The sequence below is a fragment of the Sphaeramia orbicularis genome, chromosome 3 (genome assembly GCF_902148855.1).
Source record: "Sphaeramia orbicularis chromosome 3, fSphaOr1.1, whole genome shotgun sequence".
NCBI classification, from domain to species: Eukaryota; Metazoa; Chordata; class Actinopteri; order Kurtiformes; family Apogonidae; genus Sphaeramia; species Sphaeramia orbicularis.
Window position 1 is genome coordinate 57,615,186 of NC_043959.1, and position 26,105 is coordinate 57,641,290.

At 38.4% G+C, this 26,105-nt stretch overlaps 3 protein-coding genes across 3 annotated transcripts; 1 reads left to right on the top strand and 2 right to left on the bottom strand.

Moving 5' to 3' along the window:
* Nucleotides 1–1,404: 1,404 nt before the first annotated feature.
* cyp27c1 (cytochrome P450, family 27, subfamily C, polypeptide 1) lies at nucleotides 1,405–9,833 on the bottom strand. Its single transcript, XM_030131164.1, has 9 exons — nucleotides 9,373–9,833; nucleotides 8,361–8,551; nucleotides 7,749–7,948; nucleotides 7,320–7,529; nucleotides 6,208–6,371; nucleotides 3,997–4,163; nucleotides 3,219–3,297; nucleotides 2,801–3,004; nucleotides 1,405–2,667 (listed from the first exon to the last, which is right to left on the bottom strand). Exons 1-9 carry the CDS (start codon nucleotides 9,655–9,657, stop codon nucleotides 2,548–2,550), a joined length of 1,620 nt encoding a protein of 539 aa, XP_029987024.1. The 5' UTR covers nucleotides 9,658–9,833; the 3' UTR covers nucleotides 1,405–2,547.
* Nucleotides 9,834–12,240: 2,407 nt separating this feature from the next.
* ercc3 (excision repair cross-complementation group 3) lies at nucleotides 12,241–20,746 on the bottom strand. Its single transcript, XM_030129756.1, has 15 exons — nucleotides 20,567–20,746; nucleotides 19,964–20,163; nucleotides 19,627–19,863; nucleotides 19,425–19,474; nucleotides 19,191–19,326; nucleotides 18,802–18,972; nucleotides 18,127–18,331; nucleotides 17,550–17,864; nucleotides 17,276–17,460; nucleotides 15,973–16,175; nucleotides 15,774–15,870; nucleotides 15,325–15,442; nucleotides 14,885–15,003; nucleotides 13,903–14,052; nucleotides 12,241–13,782 (listed from the first exon to the last, which is right to left on the bottom strand). The coding sequence occupies exons 1-15, from the start codon at nucleotides 20,592–20,594 to the stop codon at nucleotides 13,645–13,647; spliced, it is 2,352 nt and encodes a 783-aa protein (XP_029985616.1). The 5' UTR covers nucleotides 20,595–20,746; the 3' UTR covers nucleotides 12,241–13,644.
* A 334-nt stretch (nucleotides 20,747–21,080) lies between these two features.
* On the top strand, nucleotides 21,081–25,892 carry gpalpp1 (GPALPP motifs containing 1). Its single transcript, XM_030130960.1, has 7 exons — nucleotides 21,081–21,292; nucleotides 21,428–21,542; nucleotides 21,617–21,697; nucleotides 21,798–22,050; nucleotides 22,285–22,449; nucleotides 22,555–22,656; nucleotides 24,988–25,892. The coding sequence occupies exons 1-7, from the start codon at nucleotides 21,208–21,210 to the stop codon at nucleotides 25,204–25,206; spliced, it is 1,020 nt and encodes a 339-aa protein (XP_029986820.1). The 5' UTR covers nucleotides 21,081–21,207; the 3' UTR covers nucleotides 25,207–25,892.
* Nucleotides 25,893–26,105: the final 213 nt, after the last annotated feature.

Here is a 26,105-nt window from a genome sequence, read left to right on the forward strand (position 1 = left end):
TACCTTTGACTTTACTCTGACTTTTCATGAAAATCTACATGATCTGTGAATGAAATATAGGAAAATACCTTATTTCCACCAAAAAAAAAAAAAAAAAAAGCAAAATGCAGAGGATAATTTTATTTTATTTTTTTAAAAATGGTGATAAATCAGTTAACCTCCTCAGACCCAGGAAATGTCAGCAAAGTCCAAGCTTTTTTTGTTTTTTTATTAAATCAGTGCCTATATTGGAAACATCATGATGCAACAGTTTTTTCAGATGCAGTTTTTTCTTCAGTTTTCTCTGTTTTTGATAGAATAACCCTCAACTTTAATCTGAGCTTTTATGAACGTCTACATGATCATCAAATTAAATATAGAAAATACCTGATTTTGACTGAAAGAATGTAAATAACAGAGGATAATATGAGATAGATAGATAGATAGATAGATAGATAGATAGATAGATAGATAGATAGATAGATAGATAGATAGATAGATAGATAGATAGATAGATAGATAGATAGATAGATAGATAGATAGATAGATAGAGTGGTAAAGAGGGTGCTCATCATTGTCCTTGATAGACATCAGTTTTTTAAGCATCCTCCTCTCCACCATGGTCTGAAAACTGTCCAGCCTGAGACTGATTACAGATCTAATCTTCTTGATAATTTTATGAAGTCTGTTGATGTCACTGGCTCTGATGCTGCTGCCCCAACACACAGCAGGTAACGAATAACACTGGTTTTCATCCACATAATGTGTACAGGAAAAGGTAGAATAACCGTCTTATCACATTCAGTGTTAATTATTAATACTTAACACGTTAAAATTAACACAATACATTGTCCCAAATATTACCCACTGTTGGAAGTTATAAATTCATCACTTTTTTGTATTGTCCATATTATGATGAGTTCAGAATCCTGAATATGTAATTAAATGTCCATTCACAATCCCTAAATATTTTGGTGCACTGATAATGGAAGAGTGGAGTGATGGTGGGTTTGTTTCTACAGCACAAAAAAAAGATGTTAAGTGTAATCTATGTTGGCACATTTTTTACATAATGATCTAGCTTTGTTATGTAAAATGCTAAACTGAGTGTCTTGCATGTACTTCCATAATTCCTATTATTTAAATTACATGTGTGGTATGTTTGTGTACTTTAAATGAGATCATCTGTTACCAAAAACCTACAGGTAATGTAACTATTGATTACATCTACAAAACATTATCAGTCAGTGATAACATCTACCATGTGACTTTAAGAATGTGACTCCTTAAAAGTAAAAGAAAAAAGATGTCATATTACTTTTCTTCTTTTCCTTTTATTTTTTTCTTTTTCTTTATTATATTGCATTACTTTTGATTTGTTCTGTACCTGTTTAACTTCTAGACCTACACAGAAACTACACAGTGTTAAAAATCATTACATTTTTATTGTTTCCGAGTTTAACTGGAACTATAATTGAAATGTATAGAAATACACAAAAGCAGATAAATATGAACACTTGAATGCTTCTATTTTCTTCCATTCAAACCAGTGTAGCCCTTTACAATGACATAATTCAACATCCTCTTTCCTTACAGCAAACTGTTCTCTAACATACATTTCCTTTCTATAACAATCATCAAATATGTGGCTTTGTGAAACTATAATCTGTTCATCTAAATAATATCTAAACCACAAATATTGAACACTTCATATCTGAAATATACAGTGTTGTGTGAGAAAAGATATTTCATTACACCTAACTATTGGAGATGTATCGATACACCCACTTTTTGATGACTGTTCCATTAATCATAACTCACAGGATAACATTACTTTTAAAAAGCCACAAACACGTCTTCATCTATGAGACTGACTAAATAAATGATTGATTTACAAAAAAATTAACAATTTATTTGTCATCTCTTTGTATCTTTGCAAATCTCTCTTTCTTTCTCTCTGGTAATAAAATACATGAATTAAAATCATATAATGCAACTAAAAGTAATTAAAAATGTGTTTTTTGTCTGAATAAAAAAAGAAATGTGATTAAATATTGTGGCTTGCACTACAGAGCAAGCAGAAAGAAAAAGCTCATTATATACACACACCAGTTGAAACAGTTCATTATCAGTACATTCATATTTGCCTTTCAACATTCTCAGTAAACTGCTTTCTCATACTAAAAGGGGAAACATTCTTATGTATGTTGTTACATATAAACAACGCTATTATAGAAGGGACAGAGCCAAAGTATTCTGACTATAGTTCATTTGTCCACCCACTATTTTGAAAATGATAAATGGAGGGAGTAACAGTCCAAACATACTGCAGTGGTTTGCAGCAATTAAAAATATATATGTACAAGAACCAGTACCATTTCTGTGACCACCTCACTATCAAACCGTAGAGGGTCAGACCGATTCCTTGTCCCAGTAAAAGTTCAGTCTTACATCAATTTCTATTATCTAACAATAAAATGTGTACTAAAACAGTGTATTCAAAGAGGCCACATTTTGAATGAATACAAAACATACAGTACAACAGATGTTATAGAGCAGAGTTTGCATCTAGTTTTCCCTGTCAGTGAACTTCAGGTGAATCGGAGCAGCAGGGCAGAGTAGACCATGGGTTTTGGCTTTGACATCAGCAGTAAGAGGAGATACAGCAATGTGAAACCTCTGAATAAGCTGCAAAAGGAGCAAAAACACAGATGGGGATTAGACTACATTTATCTTGTGTGGTTACAAAATGTAAATATTAGAAACACATTAGCAGTTGTTAGGTTTGTTTATGTGGCTTCAGAGCGGATCAATTCCCTACCCTTGTGAGAGCTAGGTGCATCTCCAGCTCTGCTATTCTCCTGCCAATGCAGCTTCTGATACCATAGCCAAAAGGAATTGAGCCAAAGTTGTCGACATGATCTGTGGAATCTTTCCTTATCCAGCGATCCGGTCGGAAGTCTGAAGCATCTGTAAAATTCTCCTCATCGAAGGATGTGGAGTAGTGACAGAGAGCCAACTGTGTCTAACAAAATGAGGAGACAGGGAAATGTCAGCTGTGTCCTGAAAACAGCTGTGCCGTTGTACATGTACGAGAGAAAGCAACAAAGATGTATGAGTAATGCAAGATCACATTACATCTGGTTCCACTGTAATGTTTTTGGCTCACTCTGATGGTAGTTCTCTTTACTTCAACACATGCACACTGTAAAAATCTATTACTTCTCTATCAGTTTTACCCCTTTGGGGATGAAGTATCCGCCCACCACCAAGTCATCTTGGGTAATTCGTCCGTTGCCTGGGAGAACTGGAAAGAGTCTACACCCAAGGAGGGGAACACAAAGAAAATTATTCAGCAGCACTAGGGGTGCAATGATTCTCCATATCCACAGTTCAGTTCAATATTTGAGGAGTTCATTATGGAACAAGTTGTGCATTTGATCAAATGTACTCCAATTTGAAATATGAAGAATGTAGTAAATGTTTATTACCTTTACAAATTAGCTTCACATAAAATAACTAAACAAACAAAATTGGAAAACATAATAATAAAGAATCTCATAAGACCTCTCTACACATTAACTACTACATAAATAAAAGTAAATAAATTAAAAAAAAAAAAAAAAAAAAAACACTGGTCATATCAGCTATCTGTTTAACATGACCTAAAATAGTCAATGTGCCACATACAGTTCGAAGACAATAAAAGAGAATTTATAATAGGGAAAGCGGTATAAATACCACTAAGTTTAATCACAAAGATGATATTGTGATTTGTATCACAGGTTCAAAATCAGTTTGAGCACCATTAACTCCCCTAAAAGCACTACACATTAATCTTATCACTGTCTCTCAAACACAAAGCTACAGAAAGAAACATTTCAGTTTTCATGTCAGAATAAAATATTACATCTAGGAAAGCAGTTATTTTAATGCCCTTTACAAATTCTAATGGTCAATTTGTTGAAAGCTCTGAAAATAAGCTGGTAGAACAGAAAGAATCACTATAGTCTGTACCTGAGGGTCTCTTTGACCAGGCCTCTGATGAGAGGCAGTTGAGGAACATCTTCAGCTGTCGGTACAGTCGAGGACCCCAAAGTTTTCTGCACTTCGTTATAGATTTCCTGCTGTACATGAGGATGCTGTGCTAACAAATAGGCAGCCCAGGACAGGGTGAAGGAGGTCTACAAGAATAAAACATATATGTTTTTAATTTGTTGTATGGAATTCTCTTTGGATGTTACATGCAAGTTTAATTCATTTGATTTCAGTGTCTTCTGTTTCCTGGTTTTGCTTGTGTTTTGTAACAAATCTGACTGCATCACAGGATGATAAAAGAGTTTCTATGATCTTGCGTAAGTGTTGGGAAACAGTGAGGGACTTGAGAGGGAGAGGGAGCTGATTCCACATGATGAGAAGAAAGTCAAGTCCAATTCACCAGCTGCACTCTAACCCCTTTATTATAAATCCAACATCACTCATCCTATTCATCCATTTCCCCCAAATGCACCCTAATTTAATCCACTCACTGTCACCAGACTTAACAGCATTCCACTCTACAGTATAAGTCCCAAATAATGATCACGCAGGAGGCTGATACACCCAGTCTTAATTAATTAGAGCACAAAGCAATTACATTTGTGGTCTGTTCTCTCTTCAACTGATTTTTTCCCCTTTTTTAAAAAATATACCATTTATGTTGTGTTGTCCAATGCAAATACTAATCTTTCTCATTTCCTCTGTAACCCTATCCAAATATTTTAGTTATCTCACCATCAGTTTTTTTCTGAACTCATTATGACTCATTTCATTGACATTTAAATGTCACTGTGGGCAGATGAGCAAATGTTATGAAAATACATGTCATGTTTCCTGTATCATATCTTTACTGACTATGATGTACAATTTGTTCCCACAGCCCATGTCTCAGCCCCTTCTCCTTTGCCTATCTCACATCCTCCATCCACACACTTTATGACATATACAAGCACCAGGAGCCTTGTTATTGTTAAAATTATACTGAATAGAGCCTAAAGGTCAGTTGAAGGCCGATGTCTCCAAGTGGACTAATTAATGATCAAAAGAGTATCTGCCCTTGACCCCATCCTTTTCACTGTTGTGTCTCCCACCTCGGTCTTCTCCCTCCCACTCTGTCATCACCATTTTACCATCTAACCAGCTTGGTCTTAATCAACTCCAGCTGGCACAGATGGTGACAATAGCTCAGACAAAGCCAGGGAGGAATCATATGACACATCTAATCCAAATGCAGCTCTAAAATACTCTCCTCCTCTTCCCTCACGTGTTCCCTCATTTTCTAACATCCATTCCATGTCAAACTTTTCTTTCCTTTCCTGTATGATTCCCATTACTTTGGTCTTTCATGAGACTCTCTCTTCTTCAAACCCACCCCCTATTCTCCCCCTCATCTTCGCTCTGCCCAGCCTGAGCTATAACTCTGACTGTGGCTAACATGTCTTGACAGCTCTAGTGTGTGCCGAGTAAAGGCAAATGCACCACAGGGTCAGGTAATGGCTCAGCTAAGTCCACCCCCTACCAGGACATGGCCGTTGCAACAAGTTCAACAAAAACACACACCCCTTTATCCTGTGGCCCCCAGCTCAACACAAAACACTCTACACCCCCTGGTTTTTATTAATCTGACAGTACCCCAAACAAATTAGGCAGTAACTACACACATGTGCACACAATGCAGATGCAAATGTGCGCACACACAAAGGTAGTCCAGCAGTGAAAAGTAACTCTTAGGAAGGATTTTCATAGTTTTGCAAATTAAAGGCCTGATATCAGACATATTGTGGCATAAATTATTAAATATATTTATGGAAATCACTTAGTTTTCCAAATTGTAGCAAGTGGTAATGCAAGAACACTCACACCAGATGTCTGGTAGTAGAAAAAGACAAAAGCCCCCCTGTGTAGATCTAACAGACAGAGGCAAATGACAAGAAACAAAATCTGAGTGAGAACAAGTTTGTCAGTGGGATACTTTGTAACCCCCGATTCACTACTCTGACCTGACGCTGGCACAGCTACACAGGCATGGATGTGGCGCCAGAAACCCAACCCTTGAAACTCAACACTGACTCAGACACACACAGACACACACGTGCGACTCCCAACCCCTTTCCATCCTGCCAAACCTCGGCTCATAAAGCCCCCTCTGTAAATATTATCTGACACTTCTGCATTAATACACACACACACCGTGTCAACTCCAGCCAGAAGCATCTCTGTTACATTGGCATAAATCTCTTCCACGCTCATCTCCTTGGTAACAAGCATGTGCGTGAGCATTCCTCCCTTCACCTCCTCTCCCCGCTCGAGCTGGGCCTTGATCTGTGCAAATCTCTTATCAACGTGAATGGTGCCTAGGATTACACAGAGAGAAAAAAAGGTGAGATGAATGGAGAGGGGAGAAGGTGGAGTGTAGGCGAGGAGTGAAGGGGAGGGGACAAAAGTAAAGGAAAGAGAAGGAAGAAAAAGTTATGTAACAGGGGGACCCCTTACTCCCACAGTCCCATTATACACCAGTAGAGATTTATATGTAAATCAAGATTCCTTTCTGTCAGTGCCAGAGTATTTATCCACCGAAATAAGGCAGATCCTTTTTTAAGACCAAACAGTCCTGGTTTTATACTAAAGATACTAATGGGAAGGTACTATCTAATATTTTTATACAATTAAAGCTATTATTTAGTCTTAACAGTTGCGTTTAGGGGTGAGATTTACAGGGTAACTCACAATATGTTGCCCAAAACAACTTTAGAAATCACAATACAGCAATTCTTCAATACTGCAATACTTGATATGTTAAAAAACAATCATGTACGATACATCACACTGTCTCAATCTCATTGAAAATGGAAAAAAAAATAACCCTTAGAAGGAAACAGCAGGAATTATGCATTAATCCACTGCACTGTTTGAAATGTCCTTAACACATGAACACTGATTGTAATTTCTGTGTTCACATACACTGTATTGTAATAAAGAGTTTATCTGGCACAAATATAATAACTATACCATATATTGTATAAAACTATATGTATACCTGTTACATATATCTTCTCTGAGCATGCAGGAGCTTTGCTAAGCCTGTGGCAATGTTGTAGCTCCTGATGTCTTAAAAGATATCACAATATACAAATTGAAAGGTAAAATTTATACAAATTCCTTCCCAAGATCCAGTGTTTGAGCACTTATAGTAAATTGCTGGATGACAACTACAAAAAGTGTCATAAAGGAAAAACCATACAGTTCACAATAAAAGAAAAGACATTTGTGTGCTGGTGACTCAAAGAAAACAAGACACTTACTAAATTTGAAAAGCCCATCCCAGGAGATACAGAACTCCTCCCACGGTTTAGGGATGACGGGACGGAGCCACTTGGGGATTGCCCCTGCATACATTGTAGTCTTGAAGGAGCTGAACATGAGGCTCAGTGCATTAATGTAATCTTGAGTTTCCTTGGGAATCTCATTTTCCAAACACCCCAGTCGAGTTTCATATAGAATGGCTGCTACACCTGTAAAGATAAAGAAAAGCTGACATTGAGTGACCTGCTTTCATTTGTCTCTTTATTTTAGAATCACACGGACAACTATAGGAGCGCTGAAGTGGAAAGCATCACAACATTGTAAATCTAAATGGAAGAGTAAGTTTCACCTTGTCGTACCTTTCCTTTTACTCAATCATCTTTATAGAGTACGACATAACCACTTAGTTCTCTGAGCTCTTTACCTACCTTCCATAGCATATTTGAAGAAGAGGTCGTTCACGTTGAGGACAGTTACACCATCGGCTTCTTGGGCGCGTAAACTGCAGACTCTCTTAATCAGGTCATCCAACACATTGTTCACATCACCAGAGAACACTGCTACGTCTCGTGGGCGCATTATGAGCCGTCTGAGCACACTCCGCATCTTAAGCCAATCTTCTCCCTCCCTGGAAAACACAATACAGGATGAATGGTTAGAAACTGGTAGAAAGACATGGCCTGATTTTAAAGGTGGTGCAAATATTACTGACAAATAGGGTAGGTGTTGTATTTCGAGAGCAGTAAGGAGCACAAACAGTGAAAGTACAGCATCAGCATGTGTAGACGTTGAAGATCAAATTTATCACACTAATCCTACAACAGAAAACCTGAAATAAAGAACAATGGGATGAAAAGTGACACTGAACTGGCAGCCTTGAGGGAAATGTAGTCCAGACACAAACAATTCAAAACATTGTGTATTGTGACATCCACACGCATGAAAACAAAAGTGACGACTCCTCCTTGGGTTTAAGCAGCTCAGATCAGTTGGATCGGTCATTTCCAGTGCTCTAGGATCAAAGGTTAAAAAGGACTCACGCTGAGATGAGGCCTGTTGAACGGCCTCTCATCTGTCTGTACTCCTGCCAGGACTCCATGTTGGCTCTTTGAGGGGCAACGCCCTCTGCCCTTAACACCTGGGCCACCAGTTCACGGTCCGCAACAGAGACCACCAGCTGGGGCCCAAAGTAAGACTTGAAGATTTTTCCATACTTCTTTCGGTGATTCATCTGCAAAACAGTAGGCACCATGGTTATGGAACAGGCAAAGATGGATAGATAACTGACTAAATGTAATTATATTGTTAAATTTGTATAAAGATAGTCCACTTAGATCAGTTTTCTTTGTACTGAAGGTTAATGGAATTGTGTTTTAATTTCCACATGACAATGCCTCCACTAAATTACAAATAATCTATGAAAATACTAAATATACCATATACATAATGACAAATAATGAATATTGTATTTGAATTGATGTATCAAAAGTGGAAATAAAAGTCGGCATGATTATTCAAAAATGCTTGAAAGAACAGAGGAGGCCCAGATTTAAGTTAAGGGTGTAAAACTTCTCTTCTGACAAGATCTCATGTCTGATAACAAGTATTGTAGTATTAGGAAGTATTCTTCCAGCTCTGAAAGATTAACCCCCTCCCCTACCCCTATCCCCAAGTCCAAATAAAGCTTAGAAAGTTTCATTTTGCTTCCTGAAAAGAGCCATCAACAATCAATCAATCAATAATATAAAGCTTAAACAAGTTATATTATTGTAGGCCATTATAATTATTCACTATAACGGAAAAAGGTGAATGTTCCACTTGTTTCTTTCTTTTACGAACTTACAAGAAACTTCGATGAAAAGAGACACGATTGTTTCTGGCACTGGTGAAAGGGAAACAAAGATTCACTGTTTGCTCTAATTCAGTTGTTTACTAAACTCCTCACCCAGGTGCGCTTTTACGCAATGATGTGTGTTGTTACGCATTGATAGTACAACAGACTCCTTCTGGGCACATTAAAGAACCAATATTTAACTTGTCAAACATGTTTACCTGAATTTCATGAATTCTTCCAAAACCGTCTCTCCAGAAGAACTCGATCAGGTTAGCCAGAGTGCCGGGTCCGGGCATGTCCTTGAGGCTCTTGACTGTAGTCTTCGTACCGGCTTCCACAGGTCTCATCAGTGCGTCGGGCATGTCCTCCTCTTCAGCCGCGGTGATCCCCAGAGCCTCGCCGGCTGCAGACTTGTGCAAAGTCCGTGCATTGAAGAACAGCCGGCGGCCGCTCTGAAGACTCTTCCAGCATGTTGTCCTAAAAGGATTCATGCTTGCCATCATTTGTATGCTTGTCTGGGAATTCGTGCGCAAATACTGTTTTGTTGGAAGTCTTTTGCAAACTCCAAAAGCACACAGCTCCCAACTACAAATGCATGTTAGGCGCACGTGTGGCCGCAGCCTTTCCCTGTGTTGTACTGTAATGTTAGACGGAATGGGATGTATTGTGGAAGTCTTTTAAAGAGTTGCTTGTACAATCTCCGCACTGGAACATGATTGGATGTTCGCTTGAAAAGAAGGGAGGGTTAAGTCTGTATTCGGGTGTGGGCGTTTCCCCTAAAAGCTGCTGGGTTCATGGGGAGTGAGTTACAACGTGCCAAAACACAGTTACATCACACCAATCAATCTGGCTGCGTGCACGCGTACGCCACTCCTCCTCACGCGCACGGACGCACACTATATGAGCATTAATATGATTCATGACACAGGCATCCAAATTACTTACATTAGCAATAAAACAAAGTGCAATCCTTCCCAAAGTCTCTTTCATGTGCTCACATGCACATCAGTGTAGTGACAAATCCTGGGATCCATGTGAGATTACAAACTGCTCTGTTAATGTTTAGCAGAAATATTCAGAGATGTATGTATATTTTGGCAGATAATGTTTCACTGATATGGAGAGTTAGCTGGAGGTACCCAGCCAGCATGTCCATGTGGGCCCCAGAAGGGTTACATCTGGGCTGCATATAAGGGTCCCATTTGGGTTTGTCCGCAGTTTCCATGGTGACCCCACATGTGTTTGCCCATATCAGAATCAGAGACCTGAATATCACATATTATGTATTCTTCGCACTATTTTATCCCACAATATTTATTTTTCATGTCATTTGCACTACTTCTCATGTCATTTGCACTACTTAAATTCTACGTTTTATAAATATCTTAAATTGCAATAGTTTTTATTTTTTAATGTAAATAACTGTGCCTTTTACTGTGCCCTCATTTGTTGTCTGTCTGTAAATTCTTGCACTGAACCAGTGAGCTTTACCTCAGTTTCGTTGTACTTGGTACAGTGACAATGAAGAGATTCTGATTCTGATTCTGATCTGGGCAAACACATGTGGGGCCACCATGGAAACTGCAGACAAACCCACATGAGACCCTCATGCAGCCCAATTGTAACCCTTCTGGGGCCCACATAGACATGCTGGCTGGGTATTTTGTAATATTTTCCTTAAATCTAAAAGGCTGTTATATCACAATGTCACATTTTGAAAAAAAAAGTTGCACTGTTATTAATTTTAAGGGAAACCAGGTGATGATGCTATAATAGTTTTGACTCTTAAGGATCTGGGGGTGGACATGGTTCAGCTGAGATCATCATCACTCAAAGTCATCTTCCTTAAAATGTGGGAGGTTTTCAGCAACTTACAGGAAAAAATTAATGAAAAAAATACAAGTCATTCTTCTAAAATAAATGCACGTGCATAAATTTAATTATCTTCATGTCTCCATGTGACTAACATGAACAATGCTTTTTAATTAGATGTTCCTTCCTCTCCTCCAATCTCAAATCCACTCCATTACTTTAGTCTTCACTACTTGTTACTGCCTTCATGCCAACAAAGCCCCGAGTCCAGAGTGGACACAAAACAGGGATTAAACTGACAGGCCACAGACAGAGCCATTCAGAAAGAATCTTGCTTTTCTGTCTAGCTCAGGGTGTCTGGGCAGAGGTGGGCTTTTTCCCACACTCGCCACACTGTCGACTCACAACAAGCACCAGGCTCAAACTGTTCTTTTTGGAATATCTTCAAGCCATCAAGACGCAGAGGAAGTAGACCCCCTCAGCCCTCAAAGCGTAGCCCCCCCCTATCCACAGCTTTCCCTTGTCACAACTCCAAGTAAAACTCACGCTTCCTGGAAAAGGGCACCTTGAGTGCTACACACCATTGAGACCAATTCAGTTAAAACAGTGTACAAATCTGGAGGACCACTAGAGACTGCATCTATTTGTAGGGTAATGGAAATGACACTCACTTGATTTTCTCTGATTTTTACATGTTCATTATTTATTTTCATCCCCTGATATCCAATTTCCTGTAAGTTAGACAGGCTCAGTCTCTGCCTGTATTTAAATCATATCTAAAAACAACCTTTTTCTCATTGGCTTTTAATCAATGAGTGGGATGTTTGTTTGTTTTTTAGATTTCCTGTGCTGTTTTTGCCAGATTTGAATGTCTTTGTTTTTATGATGGGTGTATTTTGTTGTACTTGGTACACTTTGTATCTTGTGTTATCACTGTTTTACTTATTTTTTTCCCCCCTTGTTTTATGATTCATGTACGGCACTTTGGCCAACTGTAACGTTTTTAAAGTGCTTTAGAAATAAAGTTGGTATGGTATGATAATTCTCCTCAAGTTAGTCGTTAAAATATGCTCTGAGATTTCTTTTAGCATGCCTATTAAAGACATTTTTGGACAGTTTCAACATGTAAAAATGAGTGTTTTTTCTTTTAAAAAGGTACATTTTTACAACTCGCAATACTATGGCAGTGGGTCATTGCTCTGTCAAGACACAAAAAAAAAAAAAAAAAAAAATTAGTATCACATCATAATGTGAAACATTTGTAATGTTTTCTGGGATATTACAACATACAAGCTTCTGATGTTATGAAAGGAGACTTTTGTTGCTGTAACAATACACTGCCTCTCATGGCATTTTGTGAAATGTTTCATAATGTGATAGGTTATAATTTTAACAACAAGGATGGATTTATGATGTTATAACAAATTTGTAAGTTTGTACTAATGTTAAAAATATAATGCATCATCCATCCATAACGGCTGAATCTCACCCTGTCTTGACTGAAGCAACAAGTAGAACTTAATCAGATTATGTGAATGAATGATATTTTCCAGTTCACCCATTATTTGCAATTTCCTCATTCACATAAGTCATCATATGAAACGTTTCACATTATGCTGATAAAATTTTTCAGATAACCAGAAACGTAATGATAAAATACACTGGGAAAAAAAAAATCATTCTTTAATGAGAAATGCATCTTGGAGGGAATGCAAACCCTGAGGGTAAACAAAACCATAATTAATTATCATTTCTACAGGACTATCAGGATTTTCAGGTTGTATTTAATTAATGCTGAAAGGCTGACAATAAAAGATTGACACGTCGATGTGATTACATGAGACATATGTTGGAGTTTGTTTTCTGATTACATTCAGAGATTTCTATAGGGTGGATTCTACTGCTCACCAGCAATGCCACTAGCTATTGGAATTGTTACGGTGCTACTTGTATGATAATTATAATAATGTTTTCCATGTTAGAATATAAAGTTGATTTGTGTTTCCTTCTCTGGAGTGACCGAGATACACATTCATAGGATGCAAATAAATCCCTGACGAAAATATATCAATGAAAATTACAATAATGGAGCTAGTTGGCATGAATTAATATTCATTTACCATTTAATGTGTACAATCAGTCACATTTACCAAAATATGCTTTACAAAAACTTGATTTTCACACTAAGAGTTGGCTTACTGAACCACCACTAACAGTGGATAAGACAGTTAAAGTTACTGAAACAACTTCACCTAATCTGTTGCTGTGCTTTAAAGGGTTAATATTACATCTCGTTGCCTACAGAAGTGACATGTTATTCCAAACTGCAAGTCAAAGCTTGCAAGCCAAACTTATCAAAATGCAAAACAACTTCAGAAAGAACAACTGTTTTGTTTTCCCATTGTTCATCTGTGAAGCATTTGAGCTGCAAACATCTGTGTATGAACAAGATGCAAGGGGATATTACAAAGAGCAGCATCATGCTCTGGATTTTTTCCAAGTTTTGAGTCAGGAACCAAAGGGAAGGTCTTTATATCATCACTATCTTCAGGTAATATTTAGCTCCAGGTTGTCTCCACAGTTTATTCTGTTGTCCAGACCCGGTGCACTACCTGACTACCAGTAGTCTCAGTCCATTCTTCCCCTGTCTTCAGCCGTTACAGTTTGAGTCAGTGCATCTACTTCCTGAAACGCTTGAAAAGTGGATGAACGCCCTTGCTTGCGGCAGAGGCTTTGCTGCCACGACTTTGATATTCCATGTAGACGGTGTCATCTGCACCTGACATGGAGCTCATTGTGCCTGTTCGCCGAGAGATCTGACAAGAAAGTGAGAAAATAAATTAAATATTAGAATACAGAAATATATCTATATTTTCAGATCAAGATTGAGTAACTGTATGTGGTTTCAGATTTTTTAGTTTTACAAAAATAGCTACCTGTGGTCGACCGCCCACCTCCCCTGCCACCACTTCCTCCTCTGCATCCAGGTCTGATGCCGCTAAGACCTTCTGAAGAAGCTGGTACTGCTCATCTCGGGTGGAGAACATCAGGTCCTCTTCCTCCATACCTGCCAGCTTTGTAATTACCTAACAGCAAAAACAGAAAGCAACAAATGAGAATGGTAGTAGGATTTAGCAAGACTTTTCAGATTCCCCGGAATTTGTGAGGGGCGGGGCTGTATGCTGAAGGACACTGATTGGTGGAGCACATTGCAGTGTTCTGCACTTACATTCACTCACAATGTTAAAGCCAGTGTGCAGCTGCAAACTTGTTTATTCCATTTCTACTGACTTCACATCATTTGCACTTTGAAGATTTGGAAAATGGAGCAAAAGAAAAGGAGCTATGAGAATTGGATAGACAATGAGGTCTATTTGCTGAATATGTTCTTTTGAGCATATTTCGCTTCTACAAGTGCATTGCAATGATCTGTCTGCCTGTCCTAATATGCTAAAGAGCGTATTCATAAATATGCTCAAAAGAGACAGGACCTTGGTGAACTTGTGCTGAATTTGCTCACTTTGAGTTGGTGAGTTCAAAATAACTGAGCTTGATTTGAATACATTTTCCAAAACTTTGAGGCGTGGTGGACACGCAAACCCCAAAGATTACCAGGAATTCTTTTACGCAGATAAATAAATTCCTGGTAATAAAACTTCCAAGGGAATGTTGGTGGAAAAAACTCTACAGAGATGAAAGATTGTCTTTGTAAAAAAACACTTTTTTCTGACTCATTCTTTGTTTCACCTCTGTGAAGCTAAACTCCATACTGAATGACAACATTCACTCTCAGATTACTGACTTCCAGTGCTTGACTGGATCTGATGAAACAGAAAGCTTTTTAATAACCAGTGAATAAAACATCATCTGATTTATGAAGACACAAATAATCAGTGAATGCTTAAGATGTTGACACACCTTAAAGCTGTAGCCCTGGTCCACCAGGAACCTCTGTCTCTTTGTGGAATAAGCCATCTCTTGGGTGTCTTGAGACACCAGTGAATAGAAGTATGCATTATACTCTTCTGCTACCATTCCTAAACAGGAGACAGGTGATGAGAAAGAAGATCTTTGTTCATAAATGTCAGCTGAGAAAAAAAGTTAACACGTGTGAAAAATGAACCATGGTTAAAGGTTAAAGCAGGGGTCACCAACCCTGGTCCTCGAGAGCTATTATCCTACATGTTTTAGATGTATCCCTCTTCCAACACATCTGATTCAAATGATAAGCCTATCATCAAGCTCTGCAGTAGCCTGATAACAACTTGTCAGGTGTGTTGGAAGAGGGAAACATCTAAAACATGCAGTATAGTAGCTCTCGAGGACCAGGGTTGGTGACCCCTGGGTTAAAGGTGAACCTTTCTTGGCTCGTAGGACTCTGCCAAGTCTCTGAGCTTCCTGCCTTCGTGATCCACCATGAGAGGAGATCTGAATAAGAACATTGGCTTCTGGCAAGTCAAATGAAGTGTCTCCAACCTGTATGGTGGCAAAGATGTTGCAAAGACAGAGTTAATGTTATCTAAGGCAAAAATTTTCATTCAGTACCACTGTGGGCCAAGGTGAACAGTTTACACAGTATATGTAAATTATTGCAAAAAACTTTATTTATTTAAGAATTCATATTGTTGGCAGAAACCTGATCACAGCAGTCTGAGACTATATGAATTGTCTGAAAACTGATTCAGAATGTAGATCCTTTCTAAAGATACAAGTGTGCCCTCTAGTGGTCACAAGTGGATTCACAGGCTAGAGAGTAGGTCAATGATTAGGCAAAGTATGGAGTAAATACATCAACTAATCAATTTACCTTGGAGATGAAAATTGTGTTGATCTTGGGGTTATGTTTGAAGTTTTGTAAGATCTGCATGCGTTCCCCCTGAGATGTTGGACCATAGATGTAAGGCCTTTAGAGAAAAAAAAATTAGAAGAAAATTAAATTTTTACAGATGGAGAAATCTTATATTGACTATTTACTGAAACATAGTGAGAGCTCATCTGTGACATACTTGTTGAGTCGAATGGCATACTCCTTCAAAGCAAACACGTTATCAGCAAAGACAATGATCTTGTCGTTGCGCCGTTCGTGGAAGCGAATAAGAAACTGGCAGGCACGGAACTTATTGGGATTCATGGTATAGAGAAGGATTCGCTTTTTAGTCTTGATGGCCACATACTCTCTGTAAAACTCTGGAGACATTGGGCACCACACCTAGAGAGCAGACATTAACAGTTAACCACACTTTTACACGAACACTGGAGAAACAAAAACATAATAAAATCACAAAATAGTCCAAGCAAGATAAATTAATCTTTATCTACATGTGAACTAAAAGAAATTATCATGAAAGCAAATCTGATGTTTTTTATGATTTATTCTTGTGCTACATGTCACCAGTACCAGTTTTGGCCCTAGCTATAATTAAAGTCACCTTATAGATTTTCTTAATAGTATAATAGACTTTGTCATTTCCTGTAACTGAGGGCAGGACTCACCCTGCACTTTGGAGTGTATATTAACTTTGCATCCAATAAACACTTTCATAGATTTGTAGCCCCCCCTGCAGAGGACCTATGAGCCTGCAAGTACTTATATGCGAACACTGAGTCGTTATGGGTTATTGCTCCACAGCTGGGCTTTTTAGGAGGGGGCAGCCTCCAAAGACCCCTATTTTCAGGAAACACGTGAATACACAAAAGAAAATAGTACTCCACGGCCATTTCATGAGGACTTTAAACTTCAGTGTAGATAGAGTCAAGATCCTCAGCAAATAATTACTTCATCAGATAATAATTCAAAGTTTTGTACAACAGTACTGCAGTCATTTGAACAAATAAATCCTTTTTTTTTTACAGAGATTTTTTTCTTTACAGACATCTGTAGGATGATCTCTCAAAATTTTAAACCCCAGATTACTCAAAATAACAGATTTCTGGCTGATGAGATTTGGTTAATTTTTAGTCTTTGTACAACACGTTAAAACCCTCTTCCAAGACCATTGTGAATGTTACTATTTAGATGAACATATGAATATAAGAACTTGTTGTTAGTCTAGCGTGGGTTGACCTATGGCTGACTTTGTTGTTCCTGATGTAAATACAGAACAATATTGGATGACAGCAAAATTAGAAGTTTTGTTAGACACAAATTTAAACAAGACTGACATTAAAATAGCCTTATAAAACAACATTAACTTTATATTACAATCAATCTAAAGTCGAGTCAAAATCATCTTTAAGACATTTTAAGGCGTAAACTTCACATTATTGGAAGGACTAACAGAAATCCTTTTATAAAACTACACGACTCACCTCTGCACACTGGACTTTGGCAATATAGCCATTGTTTTGCAACTCCATCCAGTTGGCTTCATACAGCTTAGGCCCAATTAGAAAGTTGAGGTCCACAATCTTGTCATCTTCTCTGACCAACGTGGCAGTGAGGCCCAATTTGCAGTGGGCTTGGACAATGGTCAGAACACGGCGAAACATCTTGGCTACAAAAACAATCATTAGTAAGCTTTTAACTTCATATCATGAAAAATATGTTGTAAACCCTGTAAACTCACCAATATCTCAAACTCACCAGGGATAGTGTGCACTTCATCCAGGATAATGAGGCCCCACTCCTGGCTCCGCATCCATTCCATGACCCGCTCTGCTTCCCATGAGCGCTTCGTTGTGTGACCCAGCATAGAATAAGTGCTGATGGCCACAGAGCAGCCAATAGGCTTATCTTTAGCATCAGAAGTGAAACGGCAGATTTGAGAGTCATCAATAGTGGACCACATCTTGAACTGAGCCTTCCACTGCTCAACTGACACAGAGGAGTTCCCCAACACCAGGCAGCGTTTTCGTACTGTGCACGCTGCAGTAACACCTACCAAAGACTTTCCCGCACCTAGAAAGCAAAGGGGTAAAGCACTGAGCAATACACAGAAGTTTTATGATACAAAGAAATAGCAAAATTGTAAGTTCATGGTTTAATATTCAGATTGAAATATGTTGTAACTACAAATAAAATAGTGCATACTGCCTTTCTGTTCCAACTCTAACAGTACAAGGTTTGTTCTTTCTCTTTTTGTGAATCTTTGTTCCATCCTCTCTAGAACGGAACAAAGGATGGAACAAAGATCAGCATGTCCCTACACCAGCTGTCTCACCACAGGGCAGCACGATGACCCCAGAGCGAGCACGTCCATTTCCAAACATCTTGCGTAGGCTCTTTTCCTGGTAAGGCCTTAACACAGCAGTGGGCTTCAAGTCTATGTTGATGTCTGGGTTGACTGTATCATTACGAAAGTCATACTCTGCTAGGAGGGGGTACTCCAGCTGAATACAACGTTTTTGAAGCTCTTCAATCATCTCCTATAGTAGACCAGGAAAACAAAAATAAACAAAACAGGAAAATATGATGCAATTTTCAATCTCAATTGGAATCAAACCTAACAATCTTGGGTTTCAAAGCTATGTAATCAAAAACATGACTCTTAATTTCAGGACCAGTTTCAAAAGCATACCCTATGCACTTCTTTTGTTTCAACAGCATAAAAATAACCATAATATTCTTATTATCTGAAACTGCTTCAAACACCAAATGTCCACAGGTCAATTATAAATAGGTGTGCTTTAAAAAATACTTTAATGCTTCCATAAGAATGTCACAAATAAAATCTATAATCATAATTTCAATTGACTTGTGCATGTTTTTCTTTTCAAACTTGCATCCTCTGTGTTTGTTGTGGTAATCAGAAAATGGCTGAAATGGTGCAATGCAGAATACGGTGATAATTTGTACAGAAAGACAACAAAAATCAGAACCGTGAAATCAGACATACCTGCCGAATTTCAAATGACACTGTCTGAGTCTCCTCCTCTTCTTCCTCCTCCTTATCCATCTGTTCATAGTAGCTGAAGATGTCCTCAGGAACCTGCTGGGTAGACGCCTGTCCATCGCTGGCCTGCTGTGACGTGGACGTACCTCCTTTATCTTGAACAGACTTTGATATCTGTCAAGAGGTGAAGAGAAAATATTTTTAACTGTTTTTTCACCTCCTATAGTAGTTGAATGGTATTGCGTTTGCTCTTATATTGACTTTTCTCTGGTAAGCAAAAATTATCCTCACATTCCTGATTTTATTCTGATACGGCTTTGACATGCTTTTTTGTGTAGCTGTGTAGTTTATGTCAGCACATGGTGTAAGAGCAAATATGGAGGATTATGTACCGCTGACTTGCTGTGGATGACTTCAGTAATAAGCTCTGTGTCCCCTCCATCTGCAGCACGGAGACGACATTCACGGATGATATTGTCCTGCAGGAGGCGCTGGATCACATCAGGGAAGGCACTCTCCACAAAATACCTGCAGGTGGACAGGCACAGTTTGCATGAAGGGTTGGAACCAAAAAGATACTGATGCAAACCCAGACGGAATTTCATGAATTAAAATTTTCACTTTACCTATTGTGTTTGAGCACTAGCTTCACTTTACCATAGCTCACCGTGCAGAGCTAAAAGGAGTGAAGAGACAGATAAAGTTAAATGACAACTACATATGCACACATAAAGTATCCTACAGTACATTAGCATATTTGCCAATAACCTCAACCTTTTGCTTCCATCCTGTTCTTTCAGAATGCTAGATTTTATTCCATATACTTACTTTTATGAACTGCACAATTCCTTCAGGCACAGTAGTCTTGCTGAGTTTTTGTAAGTACTCCACAATATCGGAGGTCTGCAGCCCCACACTGACAGCTGCATACAAGGAATAGGCCGTCAGCTTGTACTCATGGACGTGATTTGGCCTGCACACCGGCTCTGCAATCGCCACCAAGAAATCCTGGGCATATTTATATACAGGGGAGAAGGCCTCTAGAAAGATGTGTCCATCTGGAGCCTTGACATAGAGATATCAGAGGAAAAGGGACACAGAGGATATGCAGCAACTAAAATAAACATGCCTTATAATGTGATATAACAATGGAATCTAGTCTTACCACCCAGAGAGGACGTGAAGAATGATCATTCTTCAACAGCATCTGAACACGGTAGTCTTTGGCTCCATATTCATCCAGTTTAGTACTGGATTCATCCACCTGTTTCCCTGCAGCTGCAGGTATGGCCTCCTGGGACTCATTACCCACCACTTCTTCGTCATCCTCCTCTTCTTCATAAAAACGCTTTTTGGACTTTTTCTCTATTGGGCAAAAAGCGGCACATGGTCAAAAAGAATGATTAGATAAATGAGAGACTTCTATAAACGTATGTTGCCACTGTAAGTATGCAAGTGTAAATGTTTTAATGATTTACAAGTCATTAAAATTTAGAGCCTAAACTTGTCTTAAAATTGCCCTAATCACCACAGTTGTATTAGAATAGAGGAAAAACAAGCTACTTTCTGTTAACTTAGCAGCCAGTATAGTATGATCAAAGTGGACACCCCCAAACGGTAACGACAGTGTGTTCTTTGACAGTGCAGCAAAATACTAACCACAGCTCTAAACCTCAGTATTGTCATTTTCCATGCTACTACTAACTGTAGCTAAAATGCTAGCTTAGCTAAGGTTATTTTTTTTATAAACAGCAGCATCAGCACTCACCTCGGTCTCCTTTATCCTTTTTACCCATTTTATAAATGTTTATACGGCCAATATGATTCACAGCATGTCAGAAACCAAATTAAAGTCAGCCTAATATTCTACTGAAATTTTACAACGTCCGGGGAGTCAGTAATACACAACTTCATGCGACATGATAGCATGGACGTTATCCCATAAAGACCGGTGTCAGATGTGGAAATACATTATAAAACACTTCCGTCTTGGATTTCAAAATAAAATAGAATTGGCAATTTTTTTTTATTTATTTATTTATTTTTTTATTTTTATTTTTTTTTACAGGTTATATGTTTTCCATGGACAAAATTTCTTAATATATTAGGAATACACTGGATGTAAAATTTAGACCTAAAATGGTACAAAAGGCTCGTCATGAATTACACTTAACACAACAATATAAATTGCAAAGAGACTGTGCTCTTATTTTTGTGTAACAATGTTTTATTTCCGCTTACGCTGTTGCTACTTTTCCTATATTGACAGATTGAAATTTCACTATTTACTTCCGGTGTGAAAGGTTATTGTCTTGATTGTGGCTTTACTGCTGTACGAAATACATTTTTCTACTAGTAGAAAAATATTTTAGGTTTTGTGTTCTTGGATAACAATTGTTATTGGCTAGTATGTCGTCTAATAATATTATTGGACCTGCTTTGCCACCGAAGCACGGAGTGGAGAGTGATGAAGACGATGATAACGAAGAAGGATGTAAGTCTATTCTGTCAGATATGGAGTTAAGTTTGCACCTTTATATACAATATTGTGTACCGGTTAGGGTATTGAAAAATAAATGATGTCCGTCTTAGGTGTCCTTATGGTAATAATTTGTCCGTTGATTGATAGTTGCTGGTCCTGCTTTGCCTCCTGGTTATAAACGAGGTGAACCGTCGAGCTCCTCAGATGAGAGTGAACAGGAGGTGGCGGTCAAAAGAGCCAAAACAAGTCACACGACTGCAGAGTGGGTTCATTATTTTGGTAAAAAATGAAATACGCTGTCAGAAAACAAGATAGCAACATATGTCTTTTGAACAGGAGTAAAGTAGAAGAAGATGATGGGTTTTTTGGACCAGCTCTTCCACCAGGGTTTAAGAAACAACAGAGTTCACCTGAGAGGTGAGTAACTGTTTCAAGTTCACAATATTTGAGTTGTAAAAGGAGGAAATGTGAGTGAATGGTTAATGGTGGAGGCTGTAACTTCATAGTGTTTCCTCAGGCCTCCTGTAATAGGACCAGCATTGCCACCAGGGTTTCGCAGGGCAGCAGACAACGATGACGATGATGAAGAAGATGGAGAGGATTTTCCAGGGCCTGCGTTACCTCCAGGGTACCAGGCACAGCCATCCAGCAGTGAGGGAGAGGATGAAGATGTGATCGGACCCATGCCAGCCAAAGGCCCTGTTCAGGACTCTGTAGCTTTGGACTTTGAGCGCAGGGCACTAAGGATGAAAGAGAAGCTAACAGGAGAGGTGAGTTCAATATGTTTTTATGATATTATCTGTATTGTCTGCTGTGTGAAACACAATAGTAACAGTGATATATTTACATAATGACTTTATTGACAAGAAAAAATATAAATTTCAAGCCAATTTGACATTTACTGAATGTTATTTGTCTAGTGTTCTGATGTCTTTTTCATTGTTTACACCTATTAAAGTAATTATCCATTGTGTTTATTCATATCTGTATTTCTGTGTTATCAGGAAACTCCTGAGGTCCTGTCCAGAGAATCATGGATGACAGAGCTCCCACCTGAACTGCAGCATATTGGCTTGGGGGCTCGAACATTCAAGAAGAGGTCAGGTCCAGAGAACAAGGACCGCTCCATTTGGACGGATACACCTGCAGACAGGGAGCGCAAGGCCAGGGTAGGACACACATAATTCTAATGGGTAATAAGTGACTTTCTTCTAAGTTACAAGTGCCTGCATTTTATTTTTGTATTTTTGACATGTCTATTCTTAAACCAACAGGAGCGCCTTGAGGGTAAAAAGAAGGGTGAAACGACTAAAGACAGTGAACCACAAGTCCCCAGGAAAGACATGGAGATGGCAGAGAAAGTGTCAAAGTATAATGTGAGTGTCTCACAGAATCATTCATTTCTGATTGACTTCCAAATTCCAGTTAGCTGAGGACATGTTTCAGTAAAAATTTAATAGAATTTTCAAATAGTATTATTGGCATTTCTGTGTACAATCTAGATAAACATCAAAAAGCTCAAAGACTAAACTTGTTAAAAAGCAAAATAAAATATGCAACATTTCTTGCTAGTGATTGTAATCAGAACTGTTCAAATGTGGCCCCTCCACTTCACTCAATGAGGAAAAGTACGTATACAACACCCACAGATCACATAAATATAGATGGAAATATAACCAAAGTACACCCTTCCTCCTTTCTCATTCTCTTCCTTCCTGCTCTATGTGTGGTGGGCAATAGACAAAGAGGAGTCTGGGGTCTTTTGTCTGTCAGACAGAACTGCATTGCCTGTAACTATACTGAAATGAGAATTGCAGCTTCATTTTTATATTATTCTGCCTGCATGTGCCGTGCAATGCTTTTACTGGTTGAAGGTAAAACAAAACATAAAAAGATAGACCGCATATAGTTTGTACAAACACACTGCCTATTGTTCATCCTTAATGCAGCAAGAGGAAAATAGAAAATTCAGGCAGAGGCCAAGGTCTTTCCAGATAAATACACCACTTGACACCGCTGAGTCTGTGTTTTTAGGGAAGTATTTCATATTTTGTCTTTAAGAAGTCCAACCAGGGAACATCCCCCAGTTAGTTATGATATTGATCGTATTAGTTTGGCTTGGATGCTGCACCTTAATAATAGTAATAGTAACAGGAGAATCCTTGATTACAGTGGCAAGTGAACCCATTGAAGTTTTCCAGTTTTCTGTATGAATTGGTCATAAAACGTGATCTGATCTGCATCTAAGTCACAAATATAGACAATCACAATGTGCTCAACTAAATACCACTCAAACAATTAGAATATTTCATGTGTTCACTGAGTACAGTTATGAAATACTCACAGTGCTGCAGGAAAAAGTAAGTGAACCCTTAGGCTAAGTACTTCAAAAACAGATCATTAGAGTCAGGAATTTGCAGGTTCCAATCAACAAAATGACATTTGATGCATGGAGCCACTTTGACCAAAAAAACCCACTCAAACCTCTTGAATTTGCTCACAAACAGATCTCTGAAGACTTTCAATCAAGAACTGATGATTTGGTTGTGACTGGAAGAGGTTACAAAGTAATCTCATAGACTTTTAAGAATTTGCTGGTCCACAGTTAGACAATTGTTTATAAATATAATACTGTTGCCACTCTCCCTAGAAGTGGGTGTCCAGCCAAGCTGACTCAAAAGCCAGAATGCAGAATGCTGGGTGAGGTAAAAAGAACCCTGGAGTAACAGCAGAAGCCTTGAATGAATCATTGGAACAGGTTAACATCTGGTAATGAGTCTATTGTGCATCAAAGATTGAACAGGAACATGTCCAATCCGTGACACCATGGAGAAAGATGCTGCTTTCCAAAAAAACATCACCGCTTCCCTAAAGGTTGCCAAAGAGCACTTTAGCACTTCATTACACTACTGAAAAAATGTTTTTTGAACTGATGAAATGATGGTTGAGTTGTTTGGGAAGAACAATGCCGTAGTAGATATGATGTAAAAAGGGAACTGCATACTAATATGAGAACATCATCTCTGCGGTGAAGTACGGTGGAGGGAGCATCACAATTTGGGCTTTTCGCTGCCACAGAGCTTGGGCCACATGCCAGTTTCCCAAGTTTATCAGTGTATCTTACAGCATAATGTCAGGGTAACTGTCCACCAGCTGAGCAATGATCATAAATATAGAAGTAAGTGGACTATAGAATGGCTTCACAAAAATTAAAATCACCTTTTGTAATGACCCAAACCCAGACCTGAATCCAATTGAAATGCTGACAAATGACCTTCAGAGAACTGTTCCTTACAGGCATTCTAAGAATGTGGGTGAGCTGATGCAGTTCTATGAGGAAGAATGGTCCCAAATGTCCCTGGTCATTGTGCAGGTCTGGTCAGCAGTTACCGAGAGCACTTCATCAAAGTTATTGCTGCCAAAAGAGATTCAACCAGTCATTAAATTCAAGAGTTCACTTACTTTTTCCCAGCAGCACTGTAAGGGTCTAGATGTGTTCAATAAAGACATGAAATATTATAATTGTTTGTTTGGTATTAGGTTAGGCACAGTGGGTTTGTCTGTATTTCTGACAGATGTAGATCAGATCACATTTTATGACCAATTCATGCAAAAAACTAGAAAATCTCAAATGGTCCGCATACTTTTTCTTGCAACCATAATTTTATCTTCTAAACTAATATTTCATTATCTCTCTTTGTCAACAGGAGTCTAAACGTGCTGAATCTCTTATGAGTTTGCACTCAAAGAAGATGAAGGAAAAAGCAAAAGAGAAGGCTGACACACCAGTGGAGAGGAGGCCGTTTGATCGGGATGCAGACCTGCAGGTCAACCGCTTTGATGAGGCGCAGAAGCAGCGGTTGCTGAAGAAATCTCAGGAACTGAACACACGATTCTCCCACAGCAAGGACCGAATGTTCCTTTAAGAAATGGATTAAATGTGAGGAACCTGTTGAGGCATTTAGACTTAATGTTTGTACATTATGGACTATGCCTCTATGGACACTCTTATCCTGTATCACAGTAGATAAACTGTATAAATGCTGGTCTGTGAGGAAACTGAACTGAACTCAACATAGAAAAAATGTCCATTTTTGATAGTTAATGTCACAAAATTTTAAGTTGTTATAAAGCATATTTCCTGTTGTTGATTTTTGACACTCTTTTGAGGCAACATCATTTGGCAGAAAATGTTGTAATAAGAACATTTTGAATCTGTTTAGATATAAAATGTTTCCTCAGTTTAAATCATCAGTCATCTCACATTAGAGTTGATGTTATTTTTGTCTCATTATCCTTTAATACAATATATCTCTCCTAAATTCTATCTGTGACTTTTCTTCATTTTGGCACATTAAGCACAGTATTTATTTTATATTGATACAGAGACTCGAAACAGTGTCGTCTTAAATCTGACTGCTCTTTTACCAACCGAATTTATGACATAAAGCAATATGTCTTGATTTCTCAAGCCAGGGCACAGTTTAACTGATGTGTACCTATTTTAAACTATGTGCATAGTGCTGAAGTTTTTTTACCCTGCATAGTTGTTGAAGTTTTTGCTGAATTTTATGTGTGGTTTTTTTTTTAATTAATAAAATACGTTTTATTTCATGTTCATATCAATCCAGCCATCCAAATTTTATGTGGCATTAACACATTGAGTAAGTGTACCATTCATCCATCAATCCATTTTCTGACATGCTTAGTCTTTGTGAGGGTCAGGGGGGGTGCTGGAGCCTGTTCCAGTGAGTGAAGCCAGGGTACCCCCTGGACATGGAGCCAGTTCATTCCAGGGCCGTGTACCTTAGATTGGTATACGGAG

Excerpts from the sequence above, each read along its gene's own strand:
- ercc3 (XM_030129756.1), bottom strand. The coding sequence starts at position 20,594 with ATGGGTAAAAAGGATAAAGGAGACCGAG. Across the intron at positions 19,864-19,963 it reads CTTCACGTCCTCTCTGGGTG|GCTCCAGATGGACACATCTT; the intron begins GTAAGACTAGAT and ends CTCTATGTCAAG. Across the intron at positions 16,176-17,275 it reads CCAAAGTCCAGTGTGCAGAG|GTGTGGTGCCCAATGTCTCC; the intron begins GTGAGTCGTGTA and ends TCTGCTCTCTAG.
- gpalpp1 (XM_030130960.1), top strand. The coding sequence starts at position 21,208 with ATGTCGTCTAATAATATTATTGGACCTGCTTTGCCACCGAAGCACGGA. Across the intron at positions 21,698-21,797 it reads CAACAGAGTTCACCTGAGAG|GCCTCCTGTAATAGGACCAG; the intron begins GTGAGTAACTGT and ends GTGTTTCCTCAG. Across the intron at positions 22,657-24,987 it reads AGAAAGTGTCAAAGTATAAT|GAGTCTAAACGTGCTGAATC; the intron begins GTGAGTGTCTCA and ends CTTTGTCAACAG.
- cyp27c1 (XM_030131164.1), bottom strand. The coding sequence starts at position 9,657 with ATGATGGCAAGCATGAATCCTTTTAGGACAACATGCTGGAAGAGTCTT. Across the intron at positions 6,372-7,319 it reads GGATGGGCTTTTCAAATTTA|GCACCATTCACGTTGATAAG; the intron begins GTAAGTGTCTTG and ends GTGTAATCCTAG. Across the intron at positions 3,005-3,218 it reads GATACTTCATCCCCAAAGGG|ACACAGTTGGCTCTCTGTCA; the intron begins GTAAAACTGATA and ends TCATTTTGTTAG.